Genomic DNA, 14,195 nt, shown 5'->3' on the forward strand with positions numbered 1-14,195 from the left:
GCGAGCGTGTTCTGGGTGGCTGCCTCTGGGTCCCAGTGACACTTGCTGGTGGCTCCGCGGACCCCCTGCACCTCTGAGCCTTGCGCGGCCGATTCCTCCTTCCCTGCAGTGAGCAAGAGGGAAGGAGGGTCCCTGCCTGTGCTGGTGAACATGGGGTGCCAGGGTGATGTGGGGCAGGAGGGTGAGCCCTGGATGTCCTTGCTTCAGAGAGGGAGGCTCTTTGGCGGCCCAAAAGCCAGTATTAGCCAGAAAACAGATAGGACCTGATTTGGTAATAGGAATATTTGCCTTCAGAGGGGGAGAGGAGAAGGGGTATCCAGAGACCCGAGGCCTGAGGCTCCCCTTTGTGTTTCCGCACAGGTGACGCACTGACTTGGCAGATGTTGCCCCGATTGACGTAGGACCCAAGTCGCTTGGGCCAAGGATGAGCAAGCCGACAGACCTGCAGCACGACCTGGAACGAAGCCTCCCAGCCATAGCGTCCATCAGCACCTCATTCTCCCAGAGCCAGGGCTTCTCCCCGTATTGCTACTTCTCTCCAGAGAAGAGGAAGGCCATCTCAGACGTGAGGAGGACCTTCTGCCTCTTCGTCACCTTCGACCTGCTCTTCATATCTTTGTTGTGGATAATTGAATTGAATGTAAGTTGGGGGAAGCGAATCTGTGGAGTCTTTGCCCTTTTAAGTTGTGCTTTTTTAATGCAGTTCCCTCCGCATTAATTGCTCTGTTTCAGAAGTCTTGGGCCAAGTCTTTGTTTGTTCTTCCCAGCACTCTGCTGATTTGCGCTGGCTGAGAAACTGCTGCGCAGTTAGGGTAAACGAAAGTCCAGCTCATTTCCTGCAGCCGGGCTCTGTTGTGGCTGTCCAGGGTCGTTAACGCCGTCGCGTGTAGCGCTCTATGTTGCAGTGTAACAAGATCTGGGGCCCGTGGAATTGCCAGGTTGAGCAGTTGGCCAAATTTCTCTCCTGCTCCCCTTGCCTTAAGTGAAGCTGCTTGCTGTGTTTGCCAAGCAGCTGCCAGCTTTGCTGCGGTGTCTTGTGCTCAGAGCATCGGAGGAGCGAGGTAGGATGTGCAGACCCTCCTCTCACCCACCCAGCTGTTGGGCAGAGACAGAAAGGGCTTTGAGCTTTGGTCCCAACGTACTGCTACTAATCTCGGCTTCTGAAAGCCGGAGATGCTGCTCCACCGCACAGGGGACTGGCGAAGGGGACTGTGAGGGTTTCGGTCCTCTCCGCAGCGCTGTCACACCTGTGCAGGCTGCTGCGTTCGCTCAGTGTGTCAACTGTTGCGATAACCAGGGAAATCCAGTTTATTTACCTCAGTCCCATCAGGTCGGAGTTACTCCCTGGGCTGTATTTTATTTTATTTTTCCTGAACTGGTCCCAACTGGTTTCAGCCGTGCTGGCGGCTGGTTTCAGGTACTACATGTCCTCCCATGGAACAACCTGAGCAGAGAGGCAAGATGAACAGATAGACCCCAGCGCTTCTGCGTGCAGCCCTGCCGGTGTCTGGCCTTTATTTATCAGCACTGGATCCTGCGCTCACTTAGCAGCTCTTATCTCTGCCCTGTTTATCTCCTGGTGTCTGCACTTAACAGATTGTCTCAGCCAGCAGCTCCCTTGCCCTGCCCACACGGTGTTGAGAGCCTGAAGAGACCCCTGCCCCCCCAGCTAGGAAAAAGCATCTCCCGGCCAGCATTCCAGTGATGCCAATGGTGTCCTGCGTGCCCGGCTTGGACCCCAGCCTCCTGCTCTTGTCCCTGTTCTCTGGACTCTCTGGAGAGGTGCTGTCTACAAATCAAAATATCCAGCCCCGGGGAGATAATCTGCCAGCATGGTCACCAGGGTGATTCTGAGCGTAGGTCTTGCAGGTAGCCATTAATGAGTGACTAACTGCTGATATTTGGGCCCTGAGCCGAAATGCTGCATATTTAAAGCTATTAGGGCAGCTTATTTGCCTAGTTATGAAGAGCAACGATTTTATATCATGACTAATGCTTTTTTTATCAAATGGTTTCCTTTGCTGCAAGATAAGCTGAGCAAATTAGCCCTCGTTAAATGTCTGTTGCCTGCAAACTGTAATTCTGCCAGCTTGCTGCTCTCAGAGACAAGGAGATGCCTCAGACGGTTCTTCTTCCTTGTTCACGGCAGCGGCCTGTATTTAAACTGAAAACACCTCCCAGAAATCATAATCCAAAGCCTTCCCTGTGTCTCGTTCCTCCTGCAGCATCTCATAGTGGAGTCCTGGTGTGGGGAAGAGGCTTTCAGTGGCAGCTCAGCAAAGCTGGCTGGCGCGAGCCCTGTAGCCGCAGATCAGATAAAGCAATAGCGCAGAACTTTGCCCCCCTCTCCCTGAATATTAAGCACCAGCCCTGACCTAGAGGGACCGCTTCCCGACGGCTGCCTCTTCTGTCCTTGGACTGTCTGACAAGAGGGTGCCAGGACACCAGGCTGCCAAGAACTGGCCTGAGATCCACCAACTTGTTTCTCACAGATCATCAAACAGCTGTCAGCCTATACCAGCTTCCAGGCCAGCTGGGCTGTGTTCAAACCAATAGCCTAAAGGTGAAGCATTTGTTCCAGTTACCTGAGCCACCCGCTTCCTCATAAACAGCAATTCCAGGCTCCTGAGAACAGGATTTATGGTGTCAGAAGTAGCAGGGCTGTTGGGCCCCAGATTGTCTCGGGGTGAGGCAAGAGAGCTCTTCCACAAGCTTTTTCCATGCTCCCATATAATATCCCAGAAAGCGGTTTTGCCTCTTTCAGATTTCCTTGCAGTCTGTCTGTGTCTGTGCATGTCTCTCGCCCTCCTCTCCTCCCTCTTCCCCTTTGCCAGTACGTTTGAACCTGCCGGTTGACTTCCTCCGTCAGATTTCCTGGAGGGCAGCTCAGCACTGCTGTGAGCCGTGGGAAGCCAGCTGGCCTGGGAGAAAGGAGAGGGGACCCCTCGGTGCTTTGCAGAACGAGGGCGTTGTGCTCGTTGCAGCTTAAATTCCACCAGGTTGCTGAGTAACCCCTGAGAGCCCTCGCGGGGGAGATGTTTTGATTGTCCAGCTGTGGGAGACGCTTTATTCAGTGCGTTGCTGAAGGTGCTAGAGAAGCAGTTTCCTGTGGGTTTTCATTTTTTCCGCGTCTCCTCCCGTACAGCTGAAGTCTGTCACCTGAAGCCACGCGTGGAAGCAGTGGGCACGAGTGGGAGGTGTTGTCCGGCCAAGGGCTTTAGGCTGTGAGAGTTGTGATCCGGTGGTGCTGGATGTGCTGAGCCAAAAGAGCGGCTTTTCGGTGTTAGAAAGCCCCCACGTAGAAGTGTTTAATGTACCCGTGTGCTGCTCCAGCTCTGGCTACCCGACTTGCGCTTCTCGGTGTGAAACCAAGGGTGAAATGGGCCGTTGTATCTTCCCGTGGTCCTGCGTTGGCAGATGAGCCCGCGTCGTGCGTGCGGCAGGCATTTGTATGCCTGATGCATAACCTGACCTGGCGGTAACCTCCGGTCACCGCTTGGCCGGGTTCTTTCTACCATTAGTTTCCTATCAGTGCACTCAATAGCTTTCTGGTTTCCTGTCTCCCCTTCAGACCAAGGATGGCATTCAGAAGAACTTGGAGAATGAAATCATCAAGTACAATTTTAAGACCTCTTTCTTTGATATATTTGTGAGTATCCCAGGCTGCTGCAGGTGAGGAAACAGCTTGGGAGCTGGGGGTGGCATGGCCGAAGGCTGGGCAGGGAGGGTCTGTGTGCCGGGGGTTGGGGTCTCCCCGCAGCTTTGCCCCTCGCCTGGCGCAGTGAAATTGGGCAGGTCGCAGCCCATCCTGTTGCAGGACCCCATCTGTCTAGGTGGCGAGGTCCTCGGGAGCTGGCCCGTGTCTGCGTCCTCCCAGCACCTGGCAGAGGGACGAGGGCAGTGACTGATGTCGATGGCTTTTTGTTTTTAAAGGTTTTGGCTTTCTTTCGGTTTTTTGTGTTGCTGCTGGCCTATGCAATCGTAAAGCTGCGCCACTGGTGGGTCATAGCGGTAAGAAGGCAATTTTTGCTTCCTGTTTTTAGTTTTCTCTCTCCACCTACAATTTGCAGGGATCTGAGATACGTAAATTTATTTTTCAGGTTACTACATTGGTATCCAGTGCCTTCCTGATTGTGAAGGTCATCCTCTCCGAGGTTGGTTTCCTTGGGCTCACAGGGGATTGCTTTCTGATTACTTGATGCTGCCGTTTTCCCGTTTGTGTAAACTCCCTGTGGTTTCTGCTTTCTTCCACGCAGCTTCTGACCAAAGGGGCTTTCGGCTATTTACTTCCTATCGTCTCGTTTGTCATTGCTTGGCTAGAGACTTGGTTCCTGGATTTTAAAGTCCTAACTCAGGAAGCAGAAGAGGAACGGTGTAAGTACTTTGCTCCTCTCTGGTAGGAGTTGGCAGATGAGACTACCAGGCCTGGGGTTTCTGCTGCTTTGGCAGCACCTTGACAGATATGACATTTATGGAGAAGTGATCTCCAGGCTGGCTGTGATGGTAAGTGCCTGACTCAATTCTGTTATGGTATATAAGTCCCTTCAGGGGAAGAAAATACCAGATTATAAAAAGCATCTTTTAATTGAGTGGAGAAAAACGTGCCAAATTCCCCAGTGTCTGGATCCTGAAGCCAGTCGTGTTGGAAACAGAGCTCACCTCCTCATCGGAGAAAATGTTTTGAAACAGTGGGACAAATGCCAGGCGGACTGTTGGACTCTCCATCTCTAGATATCTGTCTTTGGATCTGGGCTGAGACCTTTCAGAGAGGATTGCTTCAGTTGCAGACATGTTGCAGGGTCATGGCGTGAGTTACGGTGTGTGAGATTTTACAGCCTCTGGTCGCTGAGGTCAGACTAAATGGAGATCGAGTCTGACCTAATGCTTTACGAATTACGCTGCAGTGCCGGGCACCTGTAACTTCCAGGGGTCCTTCTAGGGAATGGGTGCTCAGCCCGGACTGGCACAGCTGCCCATTCCTAAAGCAGCAAAAGGAGTTTGTCGCTCTCCCAAGCTTAACTGAAAGAGGACTGGGAAATGGCACGTAAATGAAGGAGTATTTGTCAAGCGGGGCTCGATCAGAAATGCACTGACTGACTGGAAAACACCAGAGGATGTTTGGGTCTTGCAAGGAGGCTTTAAGATGAAAAATGATCAAGTGTTTAATGCCTCTATTGGATTAGGCTCAGGTTCCAAATTGCTTCCAGGGGAAGCTCTTATTTAATTAGATGCTTAATCGCCTTTGGATTTGACAGGCAAAAGAGCCCATTGATCTCCATGCAGATAAAATGTCTCAAACAAAAGATGAGGCAATAGGAGCTGAAAAGCTTGTGGGCTGGCTGGTGTCAGTGCGAAAAGACCAGCTGTGTCTGGAAGAAAGTGGCTGGGAGGGTAGTTGAGTAGGGGTGGATGTGGTGGGGGCCCCAGGACCCCTTGGTGTTGAACACCACGTGTGTAAAACCTCGTGCTTTGGTTCGCAGGGTACCTGGCAGCCCAGGCTGCAGCCTCTCGTGGCCCCTTGCTCTACCCCCGAGCCCTTTCCGAGGGGCAGTTCTACTCCCCGCCAGAGTCCTTCGCAGGTAAGACGTGTTCTCCTCCCCTTCTGCCGTCACCTCGCTGGCAGCCAGGCTGCCTTGTTCCCCTCACGGCATTCTGCCTCCGGGGTCTCCTCACTTCTATAATCGCCTCCTCCCCGAGCTCTGTCTCGTTATCCCGGCCCTTGGCAGCGGTGGGTGGCAGGGCCTCCAAGAACTGACACTGCAAAACGGGCTCCGCTCTCCTCACACTGCGCCTGTGCCTGGGCAGGGGAGGCACAGCCATGCTCTCTCTGTGCCATCTGCGGAGCGGAGTCGCGCTCAGCCCCGCGCGCCTGGCTTCAGCTCTGTGGGAAACTGGAGCCTTTTGCGGTCTTGGGATTAAATGCTCTTAGCTGCGGCTAAACTACTTGAAAAACGCTGCCCTCGGGATGAGGGCACGGGGGCGAGTTGCCACAAGCAGGTGAGGATAAGAGCTGGCAGCATGCCACTGCCCTGTGACACCGCCTCATGCCGACTCCGGAGACCTCCCCTGCTCGGGAGCGAGGAGATGTCAGCCGGAGCAGTTGTCTCGGTGTAGCTGACACCCGGTTCGTGCTCAGCCTTCCGGAGAGCGGAGCAGCGCCTGGCAGCCGGCTGCGGAGCGGAGGCGTTTGGGGAGGCAGGGCCTTCCCATCAGATAGGGTGCGGGGATCGGACGCTCTCTGTTCCCCATGAGAAGGTCAGAGGGAGATTGTACAAGTGGGGTCTTCATCAACTGTGTGTTAATTGTGTGCCTCCATCCTAGGGTCGGACAACGAGTCCGATGAGGAAGGTGCAGGGAGGAAGGCGTTGACAGCTCAGGTAAACAGAGCTAGCGTGGCCTGAGGCCGGCTGTCCCTGCCCATCGGCTTCAGGTTGTGGGATTCTCTGACAATCCTGTGGCCCCATCAGGGTGCTGTATCTGCAGAGCACCAGAGGCTGCTGTCCCTCATTTCACAGCCTTCTGTTCTGGGGACATTTGGCTGAGGAGCTCTGCCTGCCCCTCCGCACCAGGCTGTTCCCTGTGTGCCTCAGGACCGGTGGCATCGTGGCTGCCGCGGGAGGGGGTCCTCTGGGTAACACCCGGCATTAACCCACCTCCCCAGGGCTGCGCGCTCTCCCCTGCAGCATCCTGCAGGGATGTGGTTCTGGCTCTGCCTCCTGCCTGTCCCTCTCTCCCCTTCCCTCTTCGGTCCCTGGTTACACGGTCACATACCGAGAAGGGCATCGCCTCAACCATCTCCGCTGAACTGTGGCTTGCGGGGCGGTCCTTCGCCTCCCCGAAGCCTGGCTGGGCACAGGCTGCTTTGTGCTCTTTTCCGAGTGGTTCTGCTGCCGTTCAGCCCCAGTTCTGGCACCTCCACAGAAGGAAGCTCTGTGCATCTCATAGCCCTTTGCCTGCTGGAAACCCTTACGTTAAGGCAGGAGACTCGCTGGTAGACGCAGCTGGTGTGTGGATACAAGCCAGGGCGGGGAGCGTGACTTTGAGCTCCAAAATGAGGCCTCTGTGACCCAAATTAAGAGATTTCTGTGGTCTGGTGATGGGAGATGTCACCTTTCCCCCTGCCAGCCTTGGGAGAGGGGTAGCAAGCCTTGCACACACACTTCAGGCTTTCTGCAAACCCAGCTAATGAAATGCTCTCTTCTCTCCTAGGAGAAAGAATATGTCCGACAAGGCAAAGACGCAATGGAGGTTGTGGACCAAATCCTCGCCCAGGAGGAGAACTGGAAGTTTGAGAAAAACAATGCAAGTGTCCCCCCGCCCCACCTGCCGGGCAGCGCTGCCGGCAGAAAGCACGGATGGCTTAGCAAAAACAGGAGGACAAATGAGGCTTTTGAAACCTCCTTGCGACATGAAAAATTAACAAGCGTTACAATTACCTGATTGAATTAGGAATCTATTCCAGTTCAGTTAAATGTAAAATCCCCTCTTATTTAATTAGACGTTTAATTGCCTTCCTGTTTGACAGGAGAGAGCCCATCACTCCTCCCTCTAGACGGCAGGCAGGCAGGGGCGGACAGCTCACCTTTGGTAGGCGTTGGGATGCGGAGCCGTGGCTGCTGGTGTGGGGAGGAGTGGAGGCATGCTGGCCCTGCGGCAGTGCTGGAGGGCCCCGTTGCTGCAGCTTCTGCCCTTGCTCCACAGCAAGCTGCCTTTGAGCGTCCTGGGGAGACCAAGCCAAGTTGGGGTCTGGCCTTTCTGGCCAGCTTTGGCCCACATGGGAGCAGGAGAGCGTGGGGCACAGACTGTTCCTCCCACCCCCAAAGCTGTTTGTGTCCCCCCTTCCCCGGGATAGGGACCTTGTGGGTGCTGGCGTGTAAATCGGGGATGTGTCTCTGCCTTACATCTTTCCGCTGTGGCTTTGCCAAAGGGGTCTGCAAAGGGGTCTTGCTTCAGGCAGCACGGAGGTGCGCAAAGCAAAGCGGGCCCTGCCCTGCCTCTTTCCTCACCGCGCTGGTTCATTCCCTGAGCTACAGTAGAGTTTTCTGGGGTACCTAGAGCTCCTTTCTCTCTCCAAAGGGTGGAGAGAAAGGGGCAGTGTCTCTGCCCCCTAAAACCAACCCTGCTTTCTGCTTGTGGGCTCGCAACGTGGGGTGAGAGTCCTGCAAACTGCAGTCTCATCTGGTGTTTAAAATTCCCCTGTCAAGTGATCCATTGTCTGATGCCAAACTAGCTGGGCAGATTGTTTTCTTTATCCAAAGGGGGATGGATTTAAATAGACTAATCAGAGTTTAACACAGGGCTAATGATGAAAGGTTATCATCTGTCCATCCCTAACCCCTCCAGGGAGTCTCTTCTCAGATGTAGGTAACAACAGCAGTGTTGGCAAACTAACCCCTTTCTCTTACCCTGGTGTTGGTAGCTTGCTACAAAGAGAATTTGACCTTGACGTGGAGTTGCAGGCTGGCATGGGGCGGATTCTTTTTCTGTCTCATCACTGCTGCCGCTCTGGATATTGTTTTGTTTATGGAAATTTGTGCACGTGCATCTGCAACGTGCTCAGTGCAGTTCCCGTGTTGGGGTCGCTGCCTCGCGTGGGGGGACGGGGGACTGTTGAGGGCTGGAGAGGGTCCTTCAGAACGACACGCGAGGCGGGACGGCTCCTGCACCTGCAGCGCTTGCAGACTAGCAGACTTTACCTCAGATAGATGCGATTTATTTTGCTAACATAAATGTAACTTTCTTACTTCTTGCACAGGACTTTGGTGATGTCGTTTACACTTTTGAAATACCTTTCCATGGCAAGACCTTTATTTTAAAGGTAAGAACCTTCCTGGATCACTTCCTTAGTCTGTGTGGTAAAGGCGAAGAGCGACTGCTCTGCTCGGAGCCATGGCTCAGCTTTCACACTCCCTCCTGGCCCTGGCAGGACAGGTCAGGCTGCAAAGCACGCTCTCGTTGCTTGAGACAGATGAACTGCACTGCACGCTCTAGGGAATCTCTCCAGGAAAGCCCCTTGGCTGGCAGACAAACTCCCCAGCAAATATGCTGGGCCCCAGTCTCTGCTGGTAGAAGTGGGAGCAGGTGACTGCAAGACTTGCTTCCAACCCCAGCATCTAGGACTAATCTGACCAAGGAGGCTAATTGCAACTAATTGCCAGCAAGACCAGGGCTGAGCGTGCGTCTGCTGCTGCCTGGCATTGAGAAGAGCTGCTCGGAAGTGCCTTGCTCTGTGCCCTCTCGCTGGAGTGGCTTGGCTGTAAACCACGCTTTAATGAAGCATTGGTGCTGCGGTGGCTTTTCTTTGTTCCAGTGCATATGTTGCCTCGCTGGCAGAAGCTGCCAATGGAGCAGCTCTGTATTCGCGAGAAAAAGCTGGATGGTCCCACTTTACTGCATTAACCATTTGCCTCCAAAGATCCCCTGTCCCACAGGGATGCGGAGAAACGAACGTTGTCTGTGCTGGAGCTCAGAATAGCTTTTCAGCAACTTCCCGAAGCAATCATGCACGTAGCAGAACTGCTGATAAAGTGGGGTGAGGGTGGGAGAGGAGCCAGCCTAAGGCAGCCCCAAGGTCCGTCTGTCTCGCCGTGTTACAGACTGACAGACAGACACCGTGCTGGTCCTCTCTTACACGAGCACGGACCTCGGCAGGCAGCAGTTCAGACTGCTGAAACCGGAGGTCTGATCTGACTCCACGTATGCCCTCCGGGCCCCTGGGAACGAGAGCACTGTGGCAGAGGGGTGACAGCCTTGGCTTTGCGTGCGCCGCTCCCCTCCTGTATTATCCCAGTTGTTCTTTGTGATCTGCCCTGCGTTCCTCAAAAATAATCTTAGCAAAGTGGAGCGGAGGACCGGCTAACTGGTCTGGCTCTGTCCTCAGGCTTTCCTGCAGTGCTCTGCTGAAACAGTTTACCAGGAGGTTATTCTCCAGCCTGAGAAGATGATCCTGTGGAACAGAACAGTGGCAGCTTGCCAGGTGAGCGTGCTGGACAAAGATGGCTTAATCACAGGAGCTCCTTGGAGCGGAGAGTTGAAGCTTCCCAGTCCAACACCGGCTGTCGGCGGTGCCCAGGCCCTACTGGAGCTTAGCTGGATCCGAGTCACTGAGGCGTTAAATCTCCGCCGCTCATCCGTACGATCCGAATGCTCTGCGGTAGCCAGCTGCATGCATGTGCCCATCCAAAAGCCCATGAGGTGGGCAGGGAGATGGGCCAGCGGCTGAGCCAAGCCTGCTTTTGCTTGGTAGGGTTTGGGCGTTTTGCGCCGTTGGTGTGGCGGGGATCCGGAGGCAAAGCCTGTGCCCCCCACAGAAAGGCAAAGGGACCGGTCCCAGGGCAGGAGACAAACCTGTGCACGCACTGCCAAAGAGTTCGTTCCCCTCAGCCTCGGATCAGCTGCTAAAGATACTCCGGTTGCTTTGGATCCTGCTGCTGTTTTAGGGGAGGGTCTGTATTGCCCAGCTGTTGGCACGTGCAGACCTGCAGGCACAGTCTGAGGAAATCTCTCTTCTTTTTTTTTTCCTTTTCCCCCGCCCAGATCTTGCAGCGGGTTGAAGACAACACGATCGTCTCATACGACGTGGCAGCTGGGGCCGCAGGCGGTGTTGTTTCCCCAAGGTCAGTTTATTCCACTGTCTGTTTTGTACTGAGCCCCTAAACACCCTTCTAAAATACGGAGAGAAGCATCTGACTGTAGTGGGAGCGCTCTGCCCCAGCTCTGCTGCCCTTCGCTGGCTGGGAGCTCCCAGTGGCAGCAAGGCAGGGCTGGCTGGCTGTGCGGATAACGCTCCCAAAGGCAAGGAGCCCCTGAATTCTCCTCCAGACGTTTCTGGCAGGAGTCTTGGAGCTCAAAGTCTATCTCGGTCAGTCGGTCTCCCTCATAACAGTGCTGCGCTGTGCTTTGTCCGTATGTTGACATACCTCTGCCACAGCCTTGCCCAGCAGTCCGGAGAGTGGGATCTGCTCCTTCAAAGTCCCATGCACGTTTTAAAGCAGTCAGCGCCCTTTCTTTGCTTAGGGATTTTGTGAACGTGCGCCGGATTGAGAGAAGAAGAGACAGGTATGTTTCCTCAGGGATGTCGACCACGCACAGCCTGAAGCCTCCGCTCTCCAAGTATGTCAGGTAAGAGGCAGGTTCTGTTTTTTTAGCTGCTATCTGACATACGCACTTTGCTTAAGCTTAGGGCAGAGAGCCACTTAAATGAGAACCCTGCTGTCTTTCTGGCAGCGTTTGCAGGAAGCTAATCTATTTGTGGAACTAAACCTTGCTTCCCTTGTTCTTCTTCCTTTGTTAAAGAAACTCTCTGTGCTGTTCAGTGTTGCTCGGGCGTTTCCCAGCTCTCTGCTCAGGGGAGTGGAGGTGCCGACCAGTAACAGCACAAACCCCAACCCCGTCCGCATCCTGTTTATGTAACAGTTAATTCCCAAACAGGGCCAGCTGCCATTTCTGAGGGGCAGTAAACAGCTGACTGTGGCTCGCTTTGAGCCTCTCGGATGCCTTTTGCTTCTCGTAAGCCAGTCACTTACTGACTTTAAAAGCTGTGGACATTGAGAGATGGTCCCGTGGGTGAAACAAGCTGCGTCAGGATGGACTGGCTCCCAAACTGTCGGCAGGTCTTTGGCCTCTCCCCTTCCAAAGGGACAGCTTCGCCCGGCTGGTGATGGATCTCGGCGGGGTTAATCTCGTCAAACAAGGACTCCTTGTTACTGTCTGCTCCGGTGCCTGGGGCCCAGCTGTGCCACTTCGCGCACTGACTTTGTTTTTCCTAATAATCTGGTTAAAGTAATTGACATTTTAACTTGGAGCCGTTATAGCTGCCTTAGTCTATTTAAGAGCTGGGGACTTCAGGGCCTAGAAAAATCTTTTTACAAATGTATGCAGCAAAAATAGTGTGTTCCTGAACAGGGAAGGGAAATCTGTATTTGGGCTGTGTGTGTGAGCACAGCTCTTGTCTCTGAGACGGATCAGATGGTGCGAGGAAGGATCTGGGGGCTGTAGTGACAAGGCTCCCCGCGCCCAGCCTGTCCTGACTGTGCAGGGTTTCCCCGGCTGCTCGGCTTTCCTGGGACCTCTTGTTTGCACCCATTTCCACGGGGTTGTGTCTCGGAAACCTCCCCGCAGTGAAGAACCGGTGTCGGCTGGGCTCGTGCGGTCCGGAGGCAGAGGCTGCTTCTCAGCCTGCAGCCCTGCGGCAGCCCTGGCACCACCGCTGCCAAGGCACCTGTGGGAAACCTGCCTTGCTGTGCTCGCTCGTGTGCCTGCAGCCAAAGCAGATACCTTCCCAGGCACTCTGCGCATCTGCTCTTACCCCGCTGGGCTCTAGTCCTCGCTGCCAGGCGGAGGGGGTGGCTGCTGCTGCAGGAGCTAGCGCAGGATCGGTGCGGTGCACCCCAGAGCGTTAGAGAACGGCTTTTCAGCCGGCCCCGGCTCTGACTGTGTGCTCTTGGTTCCCCGCAGGGGTGAGAACGGGCCCGGAGGATTCATCGTACTGAAATGTCCCAGCAATCCCAGGCTCTGCACGTTCATCTGGATTCTCAACACGGACCTGAAGGTAAAGCCAGTTCTTTGCTGATGCGCGAGCGCTGCGGCCGTATCCCGTCCCCAGCAGAGCTCACCCGCAGGCTCCGACATCCCCTGCGTAGCGCAGGCTGCGTGCTGAGGACCTGCTCTGTGCTTCCAGCGGCTGCAGTCCTGCTGGCCACTTCTGAAAGCGGCTCAGTATCAAAGGCTGCCCTAAAGGGACTCGAGTTTTGCTGGTGGAGGTTAAACACTACCTGAAAATCACCCTCTTACCCCCTGAAGTTGTGAGGTGGGGAAGCTCTTCCTTACCTGGCAGAGATCTTGCTTAGCGGTTTTGCATCTCTGTGTGCAGGACTGGGGGAGAGGAGATTTCTACCCTTTTTGGGGACCGAGAATAGTGGGGCATGTGAAGTGTTGTCTGGCTGCATGCTGCTCCCAGGAACCCGCTGAAGGGGGGGTTCCCTCGCCCCTGCGTGCCCTGCTCCCAGCTACAACCCTGCTACAACCACGGCCACCCCTGGAGCGCGTGGGGCTGTCCCCGCACCCCGGGAAAGGCTCTTCGGCCGTGTGAGATGACCCAGATCTGGAGCTATTTGCAGAGCTGCGTGTCGAGTCCTTGCTGGTGGCCCAGACAAAAGGCAGCGCACGAAGGGAGCCGGGGCCGGGCGGATGGGGGGAGCGGAGCTGGCCCGTTTTCTTCCTCCGCTGAAGGTTGACGTGGTAACGGCGCTGCAGCAGGGAGCACAAAGGCTCCATTCATCAGCGCTCTGCTGCAAAGCTGCGCGGCCCCCTCCCCTCCCACGTCCCTCCCTCCCCACAAAGTGGATCAGCTCCTGCCTGCCTTGTGAAACACTTTGGAAAGGATTTGCAGAAGCGCTTGCCTGGGCGGCGAAAGCAGGGGCAGAGCAGAGCGCGGCCTCCTGCCCCTTTGCACTGGAGATGTGTTTTCTTTCGCGGATCTGGCTCCGATGCCTCTTCCGCCCCTCCGTAACGCGTGGGTTTGGAGGGATAACGAACCCACTCGGTTGTGCAAGATGGGGCTCAGAAAGGAGAGACGTTCCTTGTGCTTCCCGGGCCAGAGAGCACTCGCCCACTGCCTGCCTCCGCTGCTGGAAGAAATGCCGTAGCGGCCAAGTTATTAATAACCCGCCTGTCAACTGCTTCCACCATCTTCCTGAAGGGCCCTGCTGGTGCCCAGACCCCTCTTCTGTGCTGCCTTGCTATTTCCTTTGGCCCTGAAGAAGTATTTATAGCACATGGCTCATCCCTTCCTACGACGGAGGGTGAGAATTACACACGTGTGTGTGTTTGTGTCTGTGACGGAGCTTTACCTCAGAGCTCGTTTCAGGGAGGTGTCTGAAATGGCCCCTGGACCAACGGTCCCACAACCTCCTGCTGCTGTGTCACAGAGAAAACCTGCTCCAGGGAGAGATTTCTGCCTCCTGCTCTGCTGAAACACCCCAATCCAAGAGGGGGGTCCTCCTGTGCCTGCCTGAACCCCCAGGATAGTCGGCTGCCCATCCCGGCCCTGCGCCCAGGACCGACCCCCTCTCTGCCCCGGGACCCTGCCCAAGCCCCCGGCGCTGCTCCCAGCCCTGCCTCAGCTCCCTTCCCCCGCAGAGGCAAGGATTATTTTTTTATGCATCTCACACAATAGAGCACAGGCTGAGGCGGTT

The 14,195-nt window shown here is 55.1% G+C and overlaps 1 protein-coding gene across 1 annotated transcript in view; it reads left to right on the forward strand.

Annotated features, from left to right (window-relative positions):
* The first annotated feature begins 365 nt into the window (after positions 1-365).
* The window catches only part of STARD3 (StAR-related lipid transfer (START) domain containing 3), a 14,141-nt gene continuing 311 nt past the window's right edge, over positions 366-14,195 (forward strand). Inside the window, exons 1-13 of the mRNA XM_009572556.1 lie at positions 366-640; positions 3,572-3,649; positions 3,934-4,011; positions 4,101-4,154; positions 4,257-4,374; positions 5,481-5,579; positions 6,322-6,377; positions 7,210-7,302; positions 8,756-8,818; positions 9,881-9,976; positions 10,537-10,616; positions 11,017-11,121; positions 12,457-12,550. Of these exons, the coding sequence (XP_009570851.1) occupies positions 425-640; positions 3,572-3,649; positions 3,934-4,011; positions 4,101-4,154; positions 4,257-4,374; positions 5,481-5,579; positions 6,322-6,377; positions 7,210-7,302; positions 8,756-8,818; positions 9,881-9,976; positions 10,537-10,616; positions 11,017-11,121; positions 12,457-12,550 (1,230 nt within the window). The 5' untranslated portion in view covers positions 366-424. The remainder of the gene's footprint in view (positions 641-3,571; positions 3,650-3,933; positions 4,012-4,100; positions 4,155-4,256; positions 4,375-5,480; positions 5,580-6,321; positions 6,378-7,209; positions 7,303-8,755; positions 8,819-9,880; positions 9,977-10,536; positions 10,617-11,016; positions 11,122-12,456; positions 12,551-14,195) is intronic.

Source organism: Fulmarus glacialis, unplaced genomic scaffold (genome assembly GCF_000690835.1).
Source record: "Fulmarus glacialis isolate BGI_N327 unplaced genomic scaffold, ASM69083v1 scaffold21802, whole genome shotgun sequence".
NCBI lineage: Eukaryota > Metazoa > Chordata > Aves > Procellariiformes > Procellariidae > Fulmarus > Fulmarus glacialis.